This window comes from Marmota flaviventris, chromosome 8 (assembly GCF_047511675.1).
Source record: "Marmota flaviventris isolate mMarFla1 chromosome 8, mMarFla1.hap1, whole genome shotgun sequence".
Lineage (NCBI taxonomy): Eukaryota > Metazoa > Chordata > Mammalia > Rodentia > Sciuridae > Marmota > Marmota flaviventris.
In genome coordinates this window covers 54,403,176-54,419,312 of record NC_092505.1, presented here as the reverse complement: position 1 = coordinate 54,419,312, position 16,137 = coordinate 54,403,176, and the positions used below count along the sequence as shown (strand labels likewise).

At 40.4% G+C, this 16,137-nt stretch overlaps 1 protein-coding gene across 1 annotated transcript in view; it reads right to left on the bottom strand.

The window, feature by feature from the left end:
- Slc12a8 (solute carrier family 12 member 8) overlaps positions 1-16,137 on the bottom strand; it is a 116,377-nt gene that overhangs the window by 14,554 nt on the left and 85,686 nt on the right. Inside the window, exon 7 of the mRNA XM_027936002.2 lies at positions 9,046-9,691. Within this exon, the coding sequence (XP_027791803.2) occupies positions 9,046-9,691 (646 nt within the window). The remainder of the gene's footprint in view (positions 1-9,045; positions 9,692-16,137) is intronic.

Here is a 16,137-nt window from a genome sequence, read left to right as displayed (position 1 = left end):
GTTTTGTTTTGTACCAGGGATTGAATCCAGGGGTGCTTTACCACTGGGCTATACTGCCTGCCCTTTTTTAATTTTTAGACAGGGTCTCACTGAGTTGCTTAGGGGCTTGCTAAGTTGCTGAGGCTGGCTTTGAATCTGAGATCCTCCTGCCTCAGCCTCCCAAGCCACTGGGATTACAGGCATGCACCACTATGCCCAGCAAAAGATTTTAGGAAAGAGCAAAAGATCACTTAGTGGGCAGAGTAGAAGAGGAATGGGATGTGGGGGAAGAGCCCAGAGGCAGGAGACAAATTTTGAGACTTAGCAAAAGACCAGGTGCAAGATGATGAGGGAAAAGGTAGCAAAGAGAGAGGCAGAGAGAATGGTCAGGAAGAGCGCAAATACCAAAACCTGGGCAGCTGGGTAGTGACCATTTCATTCATTCAGTGTTGTAAACTGACAACATGTCTCTCCTGAAAAGCCACTGAGGAGACAGAAAAGGCATAAAATAGGCATAAACTTACATACAAAGGGAAAGAGAGAGGAAAGAGAAACAAGGCTTGGAAGATGGAAAGGTGACAGTGGTGACAATCTGAGCAGAGCAGAGGAGCACCAGCCCCAGGCCCTATGGAGGGTGCTTACAGGGAGCCTCCCACTCCCTGTAAGCACCCAGCAAAGTTCAGGACCAGGAAGCACCATGTCCCTTAAGCGGCCAGGTGCAGACAGCCAGTGGCCAGTCTCCATCTGTTGTACTCTAAGATCCTCCCCTCTGCCCATATAACCAAGCAACAATCCCTTCTCCTGCCCAACACCTGCCCCAGGGGGCTTTCCTCTGAAGAAACCCAGCCAGAGTGCCAGGCTTGGTGCAGCAGGCATAGCAAAGAGTGGGGAATGAATGTCCATCTCCTAAACAACAGAATCCCCCTCTCCATTATCTCACCCTGCCCCCAGAATGTAAGCAGCCATTGGCGTGTCCCCCAGGAAAGAGATGAAAGGACTCTGGAGAAATAAAAGAGCCCCAGAGAAAAACCTCTAGATATTCACATCTGGGTTCATCCAATGAAGAGGTCAGGGACTCCTATTATTCTACAGTGAGGTGCTCCAACCAATAAACCCTGCCATGAAGAGAGCTTTTGAGCACGCTCATCCATCCCTTAGTGACCATGGGGACATGGGTTTCAGGATCCCCACAGATACTGAAATCTACAGATGTTCAAGTGCCATATATAAATGGTAGAGTATTTGCAAATAACCTATATACATCCTCCCATATATTAAATCCTATCTAGATTACTTATAGTACCTAATACAATGTAAATGCTATGTAAATTCTTGTTAAGCTACATTGCTAAAGGAATAATAAGAAAAAAAAAAGAATTTGCATGTTCTTCACAGACACAACCACCACAGGCCTAACTATATAGTACATGGAAGCAACTATGAGAACTTTTTTTGTCAACTATTTTCCATCCACAGTTGATTGAACTGGGCAGATGTGGATCCCATAGTACATACGGCTACTTGCACTCTACCTGTAAGTCTAAAAAGAAATCAAAAGATCAACAGATATTTTAATAAAGCTCCAAAACAATAGAGAGCAAGAAGAAAACCAAAGAGAAAAGAGGAACAATGATAGGAACAGAAAGAGACTTTAAAAGTGGGGAGCTAAGCAATAACATCAGAGATAAGAGAAGTCCTTGCACTCTCAAAACAAGAATGGGTGATGTTCAAATTAGGGGGGAAAGATTTAGACAATAAAACAAATAAAAACAAGATAAATGTGGCATAGACTATGTGTTGCTACCCTGTTTCCCCTTCTTTCTTAAGGAAAAACAAAAAACCAAAAATATACAATTTTATATGAAGTAGCAGGATGACCAGGTAAAAAGACACTCCCCAGCCTCCCTTGAGCTCGTTACCATCATTTGACTCAATGCCAACCACTGAATCCCAGGAGCCTGGGACAGGACTACTAAGAAAGGCTTCCCCAGATGCCTCTGCTTGCAGGTTTGCTCCTTTGTGCATCTTCCCTTCCTTTTAACTATTGCTTGGAATATGAAGGTGATGCCAAGCCTCCAACAGCTACATTGTGGATCATGGAATAATGTGCTAAGAATGGTAAAGAAAAAAGACAGAAGGAGCTCGAGTCACTTAGGACCATGAAGTGGCCATGGCAGCCCTGAACTGCCCACCTCTGGCTCCTTTTGTATGAGTTAGATGAAGCCACTATTATTTTGAGATTTTGTTATTTGTGATCAAACGTAATTGTGACAGATACAACCACCAACATTAATCATTGGAAGAGTTGGGAGATAAATTCAGGGACTATTCCAGGAAGAACAAAATGACTGATAAATGAACAAGGGGAGAGAGCAAAGGGAAGAAAATTAGAGAATCACTTCAGATAATTCAAAATAGGGATAATAGAGTGGGGGCAGCAGAGAATCATCAAGGGAGAACCATGCAAAAGCCCAAATTTGGTGAATAAGCAGGAACAATAACAGAACAACAACAACAAAATCATGAGAAGCGCCAGATGCTGCTGAGACTGACCCAGCCAGGCCAGGCTGTGCCGTGGTACCCTGTGATGGGGTAACAATAAGGCAACTGATGCACATATGACCTATATAACCCTCACACTGTGGAGGGGAAAAAAAGTACAGGTGACTAAATACAAAAGAAAGCTGGACAATGTAGTGCCTAAAAAACAAGATAGCAAAAAAGAAAAAAATATAAATAGCATCAACATGATGGATGATGAGAGGAGAGAGGCCCCCAAAGATATAAAGGTCTTGTTCTTAGGGAACCAGAGGTATTAAGAAATCAAAGAAGTGCCTTTTGAACAAATGATGACGACGTGCCGTGAACTGAGTTGTGTGGTCTTGTCAACCTTCTACACCTGAGGTCAACACCAAACCCCAGGACTGAAGGACACGAGGAGCTCTAGAATGGAAGGACTTACTAAGTGGCCAGTACAATGGTTGTGAAATGAAAAGATCCTAAAAACTTGCAGAGAGGGAAAAGCAGGGTCAGGCATCATGCAAAGGCTCTAAGGTTAAGAGATCAGTGTGGCAAATTTCTCAACAGTGAAAAGAAAGTTCACTGAAAGTGGACAGACGATAAAAACAGGCCCTCCACAACGCGTGGGGGAAATTGCTTTCAATTTCAGAGTTTTATGCTCATCCAAACTGTACATCAAGTATGAAGCCAGAAAATTTTAGATCTATAAGGACTCAAAAGAATGTATTTTTCATTCATCCTTTCTTAAGAAGATACTGGAGTATGTATCTCAGCAGCCGGATACCATGGCCATACCTATGGCTAAGGCAGGAAGATTGCAAGTTCAATGCCAGCCTAGGCCACTTAGCAAAGACCTGCCTCAAAAAGAAGGTGAAGGAGGAGGAGGAGGAGGAGGAGGAGGAGGAGGAGGAGGATATCTCAGCCGGACCTACCCCTTTGGCTAAATTAATCACTATGGGATTTAACAAGTAAATATTGGGCCCTGTTGGAAGAAACGTAAAATGGTTCAGCCACTGTGGAAAACAATGTAGCAGTTCAAAAAAAAAAAAAAGTTAGAAAGTAGTATTATATTGTGATTCAGCAATTGCACTTCTGGTTATACACTGAAAAGTATTGACAGCAGGGTGTCAGAGAGATATTTATACACCGATGTTCATAGCACCATTATTCATAAGAGCCAAAGAGTAGAAGCAACCATCTGATGAATAGAGAAGCAGGATGTGGTATATTCATACAATGGGATATTTTTGAGCCTTAAAAAAGAAAGTGATTCTAACACATGCTACAACAGGGGTGAACCTTAGGGACATTATACTAGATGAAACAGACCAGTACAAAGACACATGCTGTATGATTCTACTTATATGCGAATAGAGTGGTCAAAAGCATAGAGACAGTAGGATGGTGGAGGCCAAGGGCTGGAGGGTGGGAGAAGGGGAATTATTGTTTAATGGATCCAGGAGTTTCAGTTATACAAGAGTTACCAGATAGATATGGTGATGATTGTACAACATCATAAATATATTTAATAACACTAAATTGTACTCTAAATTGGTAAATTATACATTGAGTATATTTTACTACAATTTTAAAAAAGGATATTGATCCTCAGACAATAGCTGCGCCAGGTGCGATGGAACATGCCTCTGCTCCCAGCAACCCAGGAGCCTGAGGCAGAAGGACTGCAATTTGAGACCTACCTTGAAACTTAGCAAGACCCTTAGCAATTTAACAAGGCCCTGTCTCAAAATAAAAAAAATAAAAAGGGCTGGGGATGTAGCTCAGTGGTAAAGTGGCCCTGGGTTCAATCCCCAGTACCAAAAACTTAAAAAGAGAATAGTTGGAAAGACCAGGGAGTCAGGTCAGGGCTATGTAGCCAAGGAAACTCAAAATCATATGTTACAGCCTACCGGGGGCACCACTGCTGCAAGCACCACTGACCTGGAAGTCCTGGACACTGGAGCCAGTAATGTACTTGTCCTGCAGCTACCCTCATGTTTCTAGAAAGTTCCTTAGAGTTCTCCATTTCTTCAAGTTTCTAGTTCCCAATTCTAAGTCTAGAGAGGACTCATCTGATTAGCAGAGCCTTGGTTTTGTGCCTAAACTCTGGCTGCAGGAGAAACCAGAGAACTGAGTATCTGATATTTTCAGTTTTGAGTGTGAAAGGCTTGCTTTGCTTTCCACCAAGGTTCATAACACTGGAAATTCCTCCAACACAGGTCCAATGCTGGGCAGAACAACAACAAAAGACACAAGTCCACCACAGTATTGGACCCAAGAAATTTCTTGTTCCCTGGATCTGATACAGAGGAGTGGTAAAGAGACGACTTCTAGGACAACAGTTTGGTAGCAGGCCTTAAGAACAGACTAGAGTGCGCCAGGAAAGTGGGAGCCACAGAACAGAGGGGAACAAAAGAAATGGACATGGTAGACTTCTGAAGAATGGGAGCATTGAGAGGCACTTGAAGGGATAGAAAGAACCTATCTCAACATCATAAAGGCTGTATATGAAAAACCCAAAGCCAACCTCATAGTAAATGGGGGAAAAACTGAAAACATTTCCTTTAAAATCTGGAACAAGACAAGGATGTCCACTTTCACCATTCCTATTCCTATAGTGCTTGAAATTCTAGCCAGAGCAATTAGGCAAGAGAAGGAAATAAAAGAGATAACAATAAGAAAGGAAGAAGTCAAATTATCACTGTTTGCAGATGATATGATATCATACCTAGAAGATTCAAAAAACTTCACCAAAAGATTAAAGAGCTGATAAATTTGGCAATAGCAGTTTACAAAATCAACAGAAAAATTTAATAGCTTTCGTATATGTCAACAATTAATCTGCTGAGAAAGAAATCAGAAAAACAGTTTCATTCACAATAGACTAAAAACAAACAGAACAAACAAACAAACAAACAAACCTAGGAATAAGTCTAACTAAGGAGGTGAAAGACTCTACAATGAAAACTATAGAACACAGAAGGAAAAATTTGAAGAAGACCTCAGAAGATGAAAAAAGACCTCCTGTGTTTATGGATACACAGAATTAATATTGTTAAAATGGCCCTAATACCAAAGCAGTATACACATTCAATGCAATCCTCATTAAAATATCAATGACATTCTTCAAAGAACTAGCAAAAATAGCCCTAAGATTCATTTAGAAAAATAAAATATCCAGAATAACCAAAGCAATTCTGAGCCAAAAAAGAAATGCTGGAGGCATTATAATACCTCACTTGAAATTACACTATAGAGCTATAGTAACAAAAACTGGATAGTATTGACATAAAAACAGACACACAGATCAATTTTATACAAAATAGAAGACACAGAGACAAACCCACACAGATACAGTCATCTGATCCTTGACAAAAGTGCCAAAAACATAATTAGAGAAAAGATAAGACTTTTTAAGCAAATGGTACTGGGAAAACTGGCTCTCCATACATAGAAGAATGAGACTAGACCCTTATCTCTCACCCTGCACAAAAATCAACTCAAAATGGACCAAAGACCTAGGAATCAGATGAGAAACTATGCAACTCCTAAAAGAAAACATGGGGTCAAACACTCCAGCCTACAGGCACAGGCAACAACTTTCTCAATAGGACCCTTAAAGCTTAGGAAGTCATGCCAAGAGTTCATAAATGGGATGGAGTCAAATTTAAAAACTTTTTCACAGCAGTGGAAACAAAGAGAGAGCCTACAGAATGGGAGAAAATCTTTGCTAGCTACTCATCTCACAGAGGATTGACTAGAATACATAAAGAACTCAAAAAGCTAAACACCAAAAAATCAAATGACTCAATTATTAAATGGGAAAATGAATTAAATAGACACTTCTCAAAAGAAGAAATACAAATACATGAAAAAGTGTTAAATATCATTAGCAATTAGGGAAATCAAATCAAAACTACTCTGAAATTTCATCTCACACATGTCAGGATAGCAGTCATCAAGAATACAATTAATGCAGCTGGGGTTGTAGCTCAATGGTAGAACACGCGCCTAGCACATGCAAGGCCCTGGATTCAATCCTCAGCACCACATAAAAATAAATAACTAAAATACAGGCATTATGTCCAACTACACCTAAAAGATAAATGTTTTTTTTTTTTTTTAAAGAGAGAGTGAGAGAGAGGTAGAGAGAGAGAGAGAATTTCAACATTTATTTTTTAGTATTTGGCGGACGCAACATCTTTGTATGTGGTGCTGAGAATCGAACCCGGGCCGCACGCATGCCAGGCGAGTGCGCTACCGCTTGAGCCACATCCCCAGCCCATAAATGTTTTTTTTTGTTGTTGTTGTTGTTTTTTAAAGAATACAATTAATAGGGGTTGGGGCTGTGGCTCAGTGGTACAGCGCTTGCGCTGCACAGGTGAAGCATTTAAAAAATCTACAAGAGCATTTAGAGAACAATGATGACAGAAAACCAAAATTTAAAAAGACAGATAATTATAAACCCCAGGAAACAGAAAGAGTCACATAAAAAAGGAAACGTGATCACAATACAATATATGGCTCAGAATTAAACAATATTTATTTAGTCATGATAATGTGAATGCTAGCACTTAATTTAAAATACAACTATGGTACAGCTAAATTGCAGGCATTAGATGAGAAGTCAAAGTGGCATGAAAAAGACCTTGGTTACATCACAGGAAGTCAGTCCAAAGATGATGTCTGAAATTGTCACAGGTTAAAGTAGCAATACAAATATATTATTTAGTAATAGGAAAGTTAACAGAGGAGGCCACTTTTTGGTTGAGTTCCAAGTTTTTTGGTCTGGGAGTGGGGTTTTACCCTAGTGAAGGGTAAAAGGGATGGTATGCAAGAGTGGGAACTACTATTTCTCATTACATCAATTTGTTAGTTTGTTTATTTTTGGTACTAGGGATTGAACCCAGGGACATTTATTAAATGGGAAAAAGAATTAAATAGACACTTCTCAAAAGAAGAAATACAAATACATGAAAAAGTGTTCAATATCATTAGCAATTAGGGAAATGCAAATCAAAACTACTCTGAGATTTCATCTCACACATGTCAGGATAGCATGTTTATTACTCAGTTATATCACCATCCTTTTTATTTTTTTAAATTTTGGGACAGGATCTCACTAAGTTGTTGAGGCTGGCTCCAAATTTGCAATCCTCCTGCCTCAACCCCCTGCCCTAATAGCTAGAATTATGGGCATGCATCACCATACCTGGATGATTATATTAATTTTAATATGATTTACTTATTAATCTATATACTTATTAATTTGATAAAAGTAAAATAACTTAAAAATTTTTAATAATATTCCTACCATGAAAACCTTCTCATCAATTTAGAGGTAAAGAAAGGAAATCAGGTTTATGGAAGAAGACAATGTGTTTTTAGACATATTCTTCTGTCTTTTGCCTCCTCCTCCTTGCTCACACTTGTCTAAACAGATCTCAAGAGATGGTGTACTACAGAAGGAAGAACATAAGCTTCGAACACTGGGAGTGACATTCAGTGTACAAAGAATCAGCTCTGAGACTTTTCTGTGTGAACTCACTAGGACTTACGATCTTCATTTGTAAAACAGAAAATGCTGATATCTATAATATTACATGAAACGATAGGAGTGTGTTCCTCAGTTTTCTATCACTGTAACAAATACTTGAGAAAATTCACTTATAAAGAGAAAATGTTTATTCAGCTCACAGTTTTGGAGGTTCCAATCCATGACTCGTTGGCCCAGTTGCTTTGGGCTTGTGGAGGGTAGCACATTATGGCAGGAGCACATGGTACAGTGAAACGCATGTATACTAGCCAGGGAGCAAAAGAGAACAAAGAGAGGGGACGGGTCCTACAATCACCTTCAAGAGCAAGCCTCCAGTAACCTAAAGACCTCCCATTAGCCCATCCCACTTAAAGGTTCCAACAATGCCTTGCTGGGGATCAAGCCTTTAGCACATGGACCTTTAGAGGATATTCCAGCTCCAAACCATTGCAAGACGTAAAGCACCTAGATTATGGAGGTTCTCCAACATTATGAGTTCTCTCTTACCCATGTCCTCTAAGCTTCTTGAGAATCTCTCTTGGTGTCTCAGTGCTTATAGGTCTGAGACAGCAAAGAAAAACTGTGTTCCTTTATCTGCCTTCTCCCCATCCTGTCATGTCTGGTTTGAAAGATTCATCTTCCAAAGATTCACACTGGGTCCTCGCCAGGGTATTGACTCCAACACATTTCCACTTCTCTTGAAAGGAGAAATTGGTTTCATTCACATTGGCATTATATCTCAGCTGATTTTTGAGTGAAAAGAAATTGCAATTCAATTACTAGCACTGGCTTCCAGCTCTTTACAAACAGGAGTAGATATAAATTTTTGTTTGAAACTAACTACACTATCTGAATTATAGGTAATTCAGCTGGTACCTGAATATAACATTCTAAAGTAAATATCAAACAAATCCACCAAGAGTTATAAAAACTGTGAAAGCTGGGTAGCAAGGCAATCAGTGGTCACTCTCAAATAGGAGGAGGTCCCAGTGTGATTCCAAAGCACTCACCTTCTCCACTCACCCTAGGCTGGTTGCTTGGCTCAGGGACAAATTGTTGCCCATGTGTTTCCCCAGGCAGAATCCCTTCACTCCTGGAAGTCAGCTTGTTCTGGTAGAACTCTTGGTACTCCCCAGAGACAGCAGGCAACCCATCAGAGCCCTCAGTAGGGAAGGAAGTAGGGGACTTGAGGTTCAGGAGGAAGCTATCTTGTAGGTTCTTCTTGATGACCTTCTTGCATTTCCTCTTCTGACTCTCTGGGATCCTGTCACTGTCTCCGGGCCTGGGATGGCTACTCTCCTGCCTCCTGGTTAGCTGGAGGAGCTGATCCATGTCCTTGGTGAATTGTAGTAGAGTGCCCTCAAAGAGGCTTTGGGCAGAGCCCTCAGAGCCATAGCTGGGAGCCTTCTCTAAGAGCAGGTGCTCAGAACAGGGGAGAGCTTCTGAGGTCTCCCTAAGCACAGGCTCAGGCACCTGAGGAAGGCTGCAGAGACCCATAGACAGGGAGAAGTAAGAGTAGTCCACTGCAATGTACGTCAGCATGAAGTTGATGGTGACGATGGGTGCCAGAACATTTACCTGACCCACAAGGACAAAAGCCATGGTCACCAAGCTGGTCAGGCAGATGGCTGCTATAGGTGTCCTATTTGGCCCTTTCTGCAGAAACAAAAATAACATTCAGGACTATGAAATTTCAGATAGAAAGTTTCAAACACTTCAGAATTTATGATAGAAACCAAAATCATAATGGCTCAGTTACTTCTCTCCATGTGACTGTTCATCTATGAACCTGGGATAATAATATCCAACTCATGGTGTGTTTCAGTCAGCTTTCATGCTGCTGTGACCAAAATACCTGACAATAACAACTCAGAGGAAAAGTTTATTTTGGCTCACAGTAACAGAGGTCTCAGTCCACGCACAGTTGACTCCATTGCTCTCAGCCCAAGGTGAAGCAGGACATCGTGGGAGAAGGGTGTGGCAGGGGGAAGCTGTACAACTCATGGTGGCAAGGAAGCAGAGAGAGTGGGAGAGGGGGACAGGCCCCCTGCACTGCTAGCAGTCTGGAAGGTGGGGGCAGGCCTGTAAGCGGTCTCCAGATCTGGCTTATGAGTCTCCCACACATGTTCCTCCAGCCCAGAGGCTACGGTTGAGGATGGCAGGTTACCATCTGCCAGTGTCTGAGGATCAGAGCCCCTGCTGACCTAAACTCCTTGCCCAGACCTTTAGAGTACAATTCTAAATTAATTAATTAAAAAAGTAATAAAGATATACTTTTCCTGTGTTTGAGAATTAAACTTTGGGGTATATTTGTTATAGCTGTTTAGCAGGCTCTACTAGTAAACCTACAAAAAATAAAGTAAATTCTCAGGAACTTAAAGAACTTTAAAAGGAGGGTCTTGGATAAGCTGAAGAAAATGCTAGTGTTCCAGGCCAGGACCTCGATAAGAGTGGATTCTGAATTGATTAAATAGGCCAACATGAACTTCTCTTCACCAAAAGATATTTAAAAAAGAAGAAAAAAGAAAAGAAAAGCCACAGAATGGAAAATATATGTGTAATGCATATAACTGACAAAAGGTATCTAGAACATAGAAAGATAGATGGAAAAACACAGCCCAGTAAACAAAGAAACAAGTAAAAGACTTGAACAAGTACCTTACAAAAAAATGCTCGTTAAACATAGGAAACACCGCTGGGCAAGGTGGTGTACACCCACAGTCCTCTCGCTACTGCGGGGAGAGGGCTGAGGCAGGAGGACTACAAATTGGAAGCCAACCTAGGCAATGTAGTGGGACTGTCTCAAAAAAGAAAAATAATGAAAGGGCTGGGGATGTAGTTCAGTGGCAGAGCACTCCTGGATTTAATCCCCAGTGCTATAAAGAGAGAGGGAGAGAGAAATCAAGCCCCACCTCACTAGTAATTAGAGAAATATAAATTAAAACCACAGTGAGATATCATCTAGATACCACCAGATTGGTAAAAATGTAAAAGTTTCATGATATCAAGTTCTGGCAAAACTACAGAAGAATGGGAACTCTTATCTACTGCTGATAAGGGTGTAAACTACTTCAAAAAAAAAAAAAGAGAGAGAGAGAGAGAGGTGGTATCTAATAAGTAAATATATGCACACCTTGCAATTCCACTAATGGAATACAATTTGGAGGAAGTCTACATTTACAGCTAGTACAAGAGTCTTCATGGCACTGTCCATAATACCCCCAAGTAACAACTAAGCTGCTGCTACAAGCAAACTGAGGATGACTCTCATGATCATAACAGTGAGTGAGGAAACAGCATGCCACAAAACAATACACACACATTCTCTCTCTCTCTCTCTCTCTCTCTCTCTCTCTCTCTCTCTCTCTCTCTCTCTCTCTCTCTCCATTTACAGACTGATCATCCCAAATGCAAAAATTCTATGTCTCTGAAATTTTTTGAGTGCTGTTATGATACTACAAGTGCAAAATTCCATACCATGAAATTTCATCTTGTGCATAAAATTATAACTGCCTCCAGGCTATGTGCACAGATATATATGAAACATAAATGAATTTTGTGTCTACAGGCCCACCCCAAAGCTATCTCATTACATATATGCAAATATTCCAAAGTCCAGAAAAAAAAAATCTGAAACACTTCTGGACCAAAGCATTTAAGATAAGGGACGCTCAACCTGTATTTAAAGTTCAAAAACAGGCAAATTTGTGTTTAGAGATGCATACACAGGAAACAAGACAGGGGTTGCAAACTATGACCCCGAGGCCAAATTTAGCCCTGCCTGTTGATGTATGCTATGAGCTAAGAATGGTTTTACAGTTTTAAACAGTTGGGGGGGAAAAAGTCAAAAGAAGAATAACATTGTGTGATATGCGAGAATTACATGAAATTCAAATTTAGGTCCCTAAATAAAGTATTAGGTATTATCTGTGGCTACTTTTGAGCTACAACAGCACCGCTGATTAGTGGTGACTATGACCACATGTCCTGCAGCACCTCAAGGGCTGCAGAAAAAGTTTGCTGATCCCCAAGAAAAACCCTAAAGGAAGCAAGGAAATTATTATCAACATTGGCCATAGCAGTGAGAGGGAAGGGCTGTGACGAGGGAGGGAGGAACAGTGCTGGCAGGGTTCCTGGGTGGAGGCTACAGGGTGTTCACTTCATAGTTGTTCTAGAAACAGTTTATACTGGGTTTATGCTTTTTTTTTTTTTTTTTTGTATGTTGAATATAGCTCCAAAAATGTAAATTGCTACTCTTCCTCCATTAAAAAAGAAAATAAGCTAATATGATTTAATCCTATATAAAAAAGCTTTTGCAAGGGGCTGGAGGTGTGGCTTGGTGGTACAGCTCTTGCTTAGCATGCACAAGGGCCCAAGTTTGAACCTCAGCTTTGCCAAAAATTAAAAAAAAATATATTAAAAGAAGGAGAACTAGGAGAAACATTTGTAATACATAGCACAGTTAATCTTCCTAACAAAGAAAGACCCCTTAACATTTAAGAAGAAAATGACCAATGAAACACAGAAAAAAAATACAAATAGCTTTTAAACAGAGGAAAGGATATTCAACCTCGCTCAGGTTAAAGGAATGCAAACATCAGTCTCCTAACATACCATTTCTCACTATAAGATTGGCAAAAATGCACATTTGGCAATGAGCTATGGGAAGAATCCTTGTTAAACTGTGTTTTTTGCCCAAGGCAAGAGCGCAAATGGGGTTCTATACACCCAACATCTAAATATTTACAACTCTGAGCCTCACTAACAACCTGTTAAACTAAATATGTTCTAATGTCCCTCCTAAGCAAACATGAGAAGAAAGGTCAGGTTCAAGTTCAGAATTTTTGCATTACTCAGACTTCCTCACTGAAAGATGGCCATGTGTGAACACCAGCTCAGAGCCCACCAGCTTCTCTTCTCAGACCATACCAGGGGAGCCTCACATGTATATGTGGACCCTCTGCCCACACCTTGGGCCCTAGAAAAGAAGAGGCCCTTGCGGATCCTAGAAATTGGCAGGGGGCCATCTGGGCAAGGAATTCTAGGGACACCACACCTGGACATGGTCTAGAACAGGGACATGGGATCCAGGTGGGCAGGTCCCTTTGGCCTTACAAAGAAGCAGAGACTTATAAAAGTCTTATAAAGTAGGATATTTTGGCTTGAGTCTAAGAGCGGTACTGGCTCTCACCCACTGCTGGTGGAAGTACAAAATGAGCTGGTGACACATAGCTGTGATCCCAGTGACTTGGGAGGCTGAGGCAGGAGAATCACAAGTTTGAGGCCAATCTCAGCAACTTAGAGAGACCCTGTCTTAATTTTTTTAAATTAATTAAAAAGGCTAAAGATGCATCTTAGTGATAGAGCATCCCTGGGTTCAATCTCCAGAACTGAAACAAACAAATAAACAAAAAATGCAAAATGATAAACATCCCATGGTAGGTATGTTGGCAAGATCTATTAAAATTAAAAAATGCTTTTACCCTTTGACCCAGCAATTCTACTTATGAAAATTTAACCACATATGCAAAACCACACACACACACACACACACACACACGCAAGAATTATTCATTGCAACACTGTTTACTAGAAGCCACTCAAGTATCAGTCTATAGAGAACTGATTAAACTATGGCATACCCTCATGATGGAAAAAGAAAAAAAAAGTTCTGTGTCTGTATTTTTTTTAAAAAGATTCCTAGGTACATAAAGTGAAAAAAAAAAATAAGCAAGGTACAGAACAATGTGCAAGGTACAGAACAATGTACAGAGAACACTATCTTTTGGAAAAGAAAAAAAATTCATTAAAAAAACTGAGAGGGCTGGGGATGTGGCTCAAGCGGTAGCGTGCTCGCCTTGCATGCGTGCGGCCCGGGTTCGATCCTCAGCACCACATACAAACAAAGATGTTGTGTCCGCCAAAAACTAAAAAATAAATATTAAAAAAAAATTCTCTCTCTCTCTCTCTCTCTCTCTCTTTAAAAAAAAACTGAGAAAAGAAGTTGGGCATGGTGGTTCAGGCCTGTAATACCAGCAACTTGGGAGGTTGAGGCAGAGGGTCACAAGTTCATAAACCAGTCTCAACAACTTAGTGAGGCTCTATGCAACTTAAGGAGACCTGTCTCAAAATATAAAAGGGCTGGGGATGTGGCTCAGTGGTTAGGCACTCCTGAGTTGGATCCCTGCTGCCTCTCCTCCCCCCAAAAATACAAACAATAATAAATGCTGAAGAGGATGTGGAGAAAAAAGAACACTGTTGGTGAGATTGTAAATTAGTACAATCTCTAGGGAAATCAGTATGGAATTTCCTCAAAAAACTAGGCATGGAACTACCATATAACCCAGCTATACCACTCCTTGATATTGATCTTAAAGAATTAAAATCATCATACTATAGTGATACATGTATACCCACGTTTATAGTAGACAATTCACAATAGCCAAATTATGGAACCATCCTGGGTATCCATCAATGGATGATGAATGGATAAGGAAAATGTAGTATACATACACAGTAGTTTTATTCAGCCATAAAGAAAATGAAATTGTGCATTTGCAGGAAGATGGATAGAACTAGAGATCAGTATGTTAAGTGAAATAAGCCAAACTCAGAAGGTCAAGGGTCATATACTTTCTTATGTGGAAGCTAGAAAGGAAAAAGGAAATGAAAGGGGTGGGGGGAATCTCATGAAAATCAAAAGGAGATCATTAGAATAGAGGAAAGGAACCAAGGGGTGTGAGGCAGGAAAGGAAGGGGGAAGTACTGGGGAGTCAAATTAGATTGTTACTTTGCATGCATGTATGATTGTGTAACACCAAATCCCATCATTAGGTGCAACAGCTATGGAAAGCAGTATGGAGATATCTCAGAAGATGTGGAATGGATCCACCATTGACCCAGCTATCCCACTCCTCGGTTTATATCCAAAGGACTTAAAATCAGCATACTAAGGTGACACAGCCACATCAATGTTTATAGCAGCTCAACGCACAATAGCTAAACTATGGATGCCCTTCAACAGATGAATGGATAAAGAAAATGTGGTACATACACACAATGAATATCACTCAGCCTTAAAGAAAAATGAAATCATAGCATTTGCAGGTAAATGGATGGAATTAGAGAATATCATGCTAAGTAAAATAAGCCAATCCCAAAAAAACAAAAGTCAAATTTTTCTCTGATAAGAGGATGCTGATCCATAGTGGGGCCCCAGGGGGATAGGGAAGACTGAAGGAACTTTGGTTTGTATAGAGGGGAGTGGGGGAGGGGTGGGGCTGTGGGGATGGGAAGGACTGTAGAATGAGCAGACATTATCGCCCTATATACATGTATGCTTATACTACTGGAGTGCCAGCGCACCATGTACAGCCAGAGGAATGACAAATGGGCTCCATTTGTATATAATATGTAAAAAAGCAGCCTACTTGAAAATAAATAAAAATAAATAAATAAATAGAACAAATCCCATCATTATGTACAACTATAATATACCAATAAAAAGTGTGGAAAGAGAAAATTAAAAAAAAAACTAAGAAAAGCAGTGACTATAGGATGCGGCTATGGGAAAGAGAAAAACTCAACATAGGAGCAAAAATTCTTAATGTATACTTTCGACTTTAAGTTTTAAACCCTGTGTTCATTTCACCTCATAAAAAGTAAATGAAGTGGAAGAAAAATAAAATAAAAGTCATATCACTATCACACATGGAATGTAGTAGAGACGACAGTTACCTGTCCTCCCGGCCATGCTGACAAGAAGCAGATGAAGGTCAAGGAGGAAATTACAGCTGATTTTCATGTGCCCTCCCAACACAGAGGCTGGGATATCCCCCCAAGACAAAAACAAGCTAAAACTTGCAGATCATGGGGATTCTCCATGTCTATTTTTCTTTTGTCATTCCCCTAGGTTTTAGGAACATCTCTTTTGATCATCCTAACTATGACTCAACCAAACTACTCTGTGTCAGTCAAGGTTTGGGTCATGATAGTAAAGACAGCCCAGAATCCAGAGGTGTGAGAAATTCTCTTCCCTGCTGCTAGGGCCCAAGCTACTATGACTAGTTAGTTAGCTATGTTGGAGTTAAGGAGCCATGTGG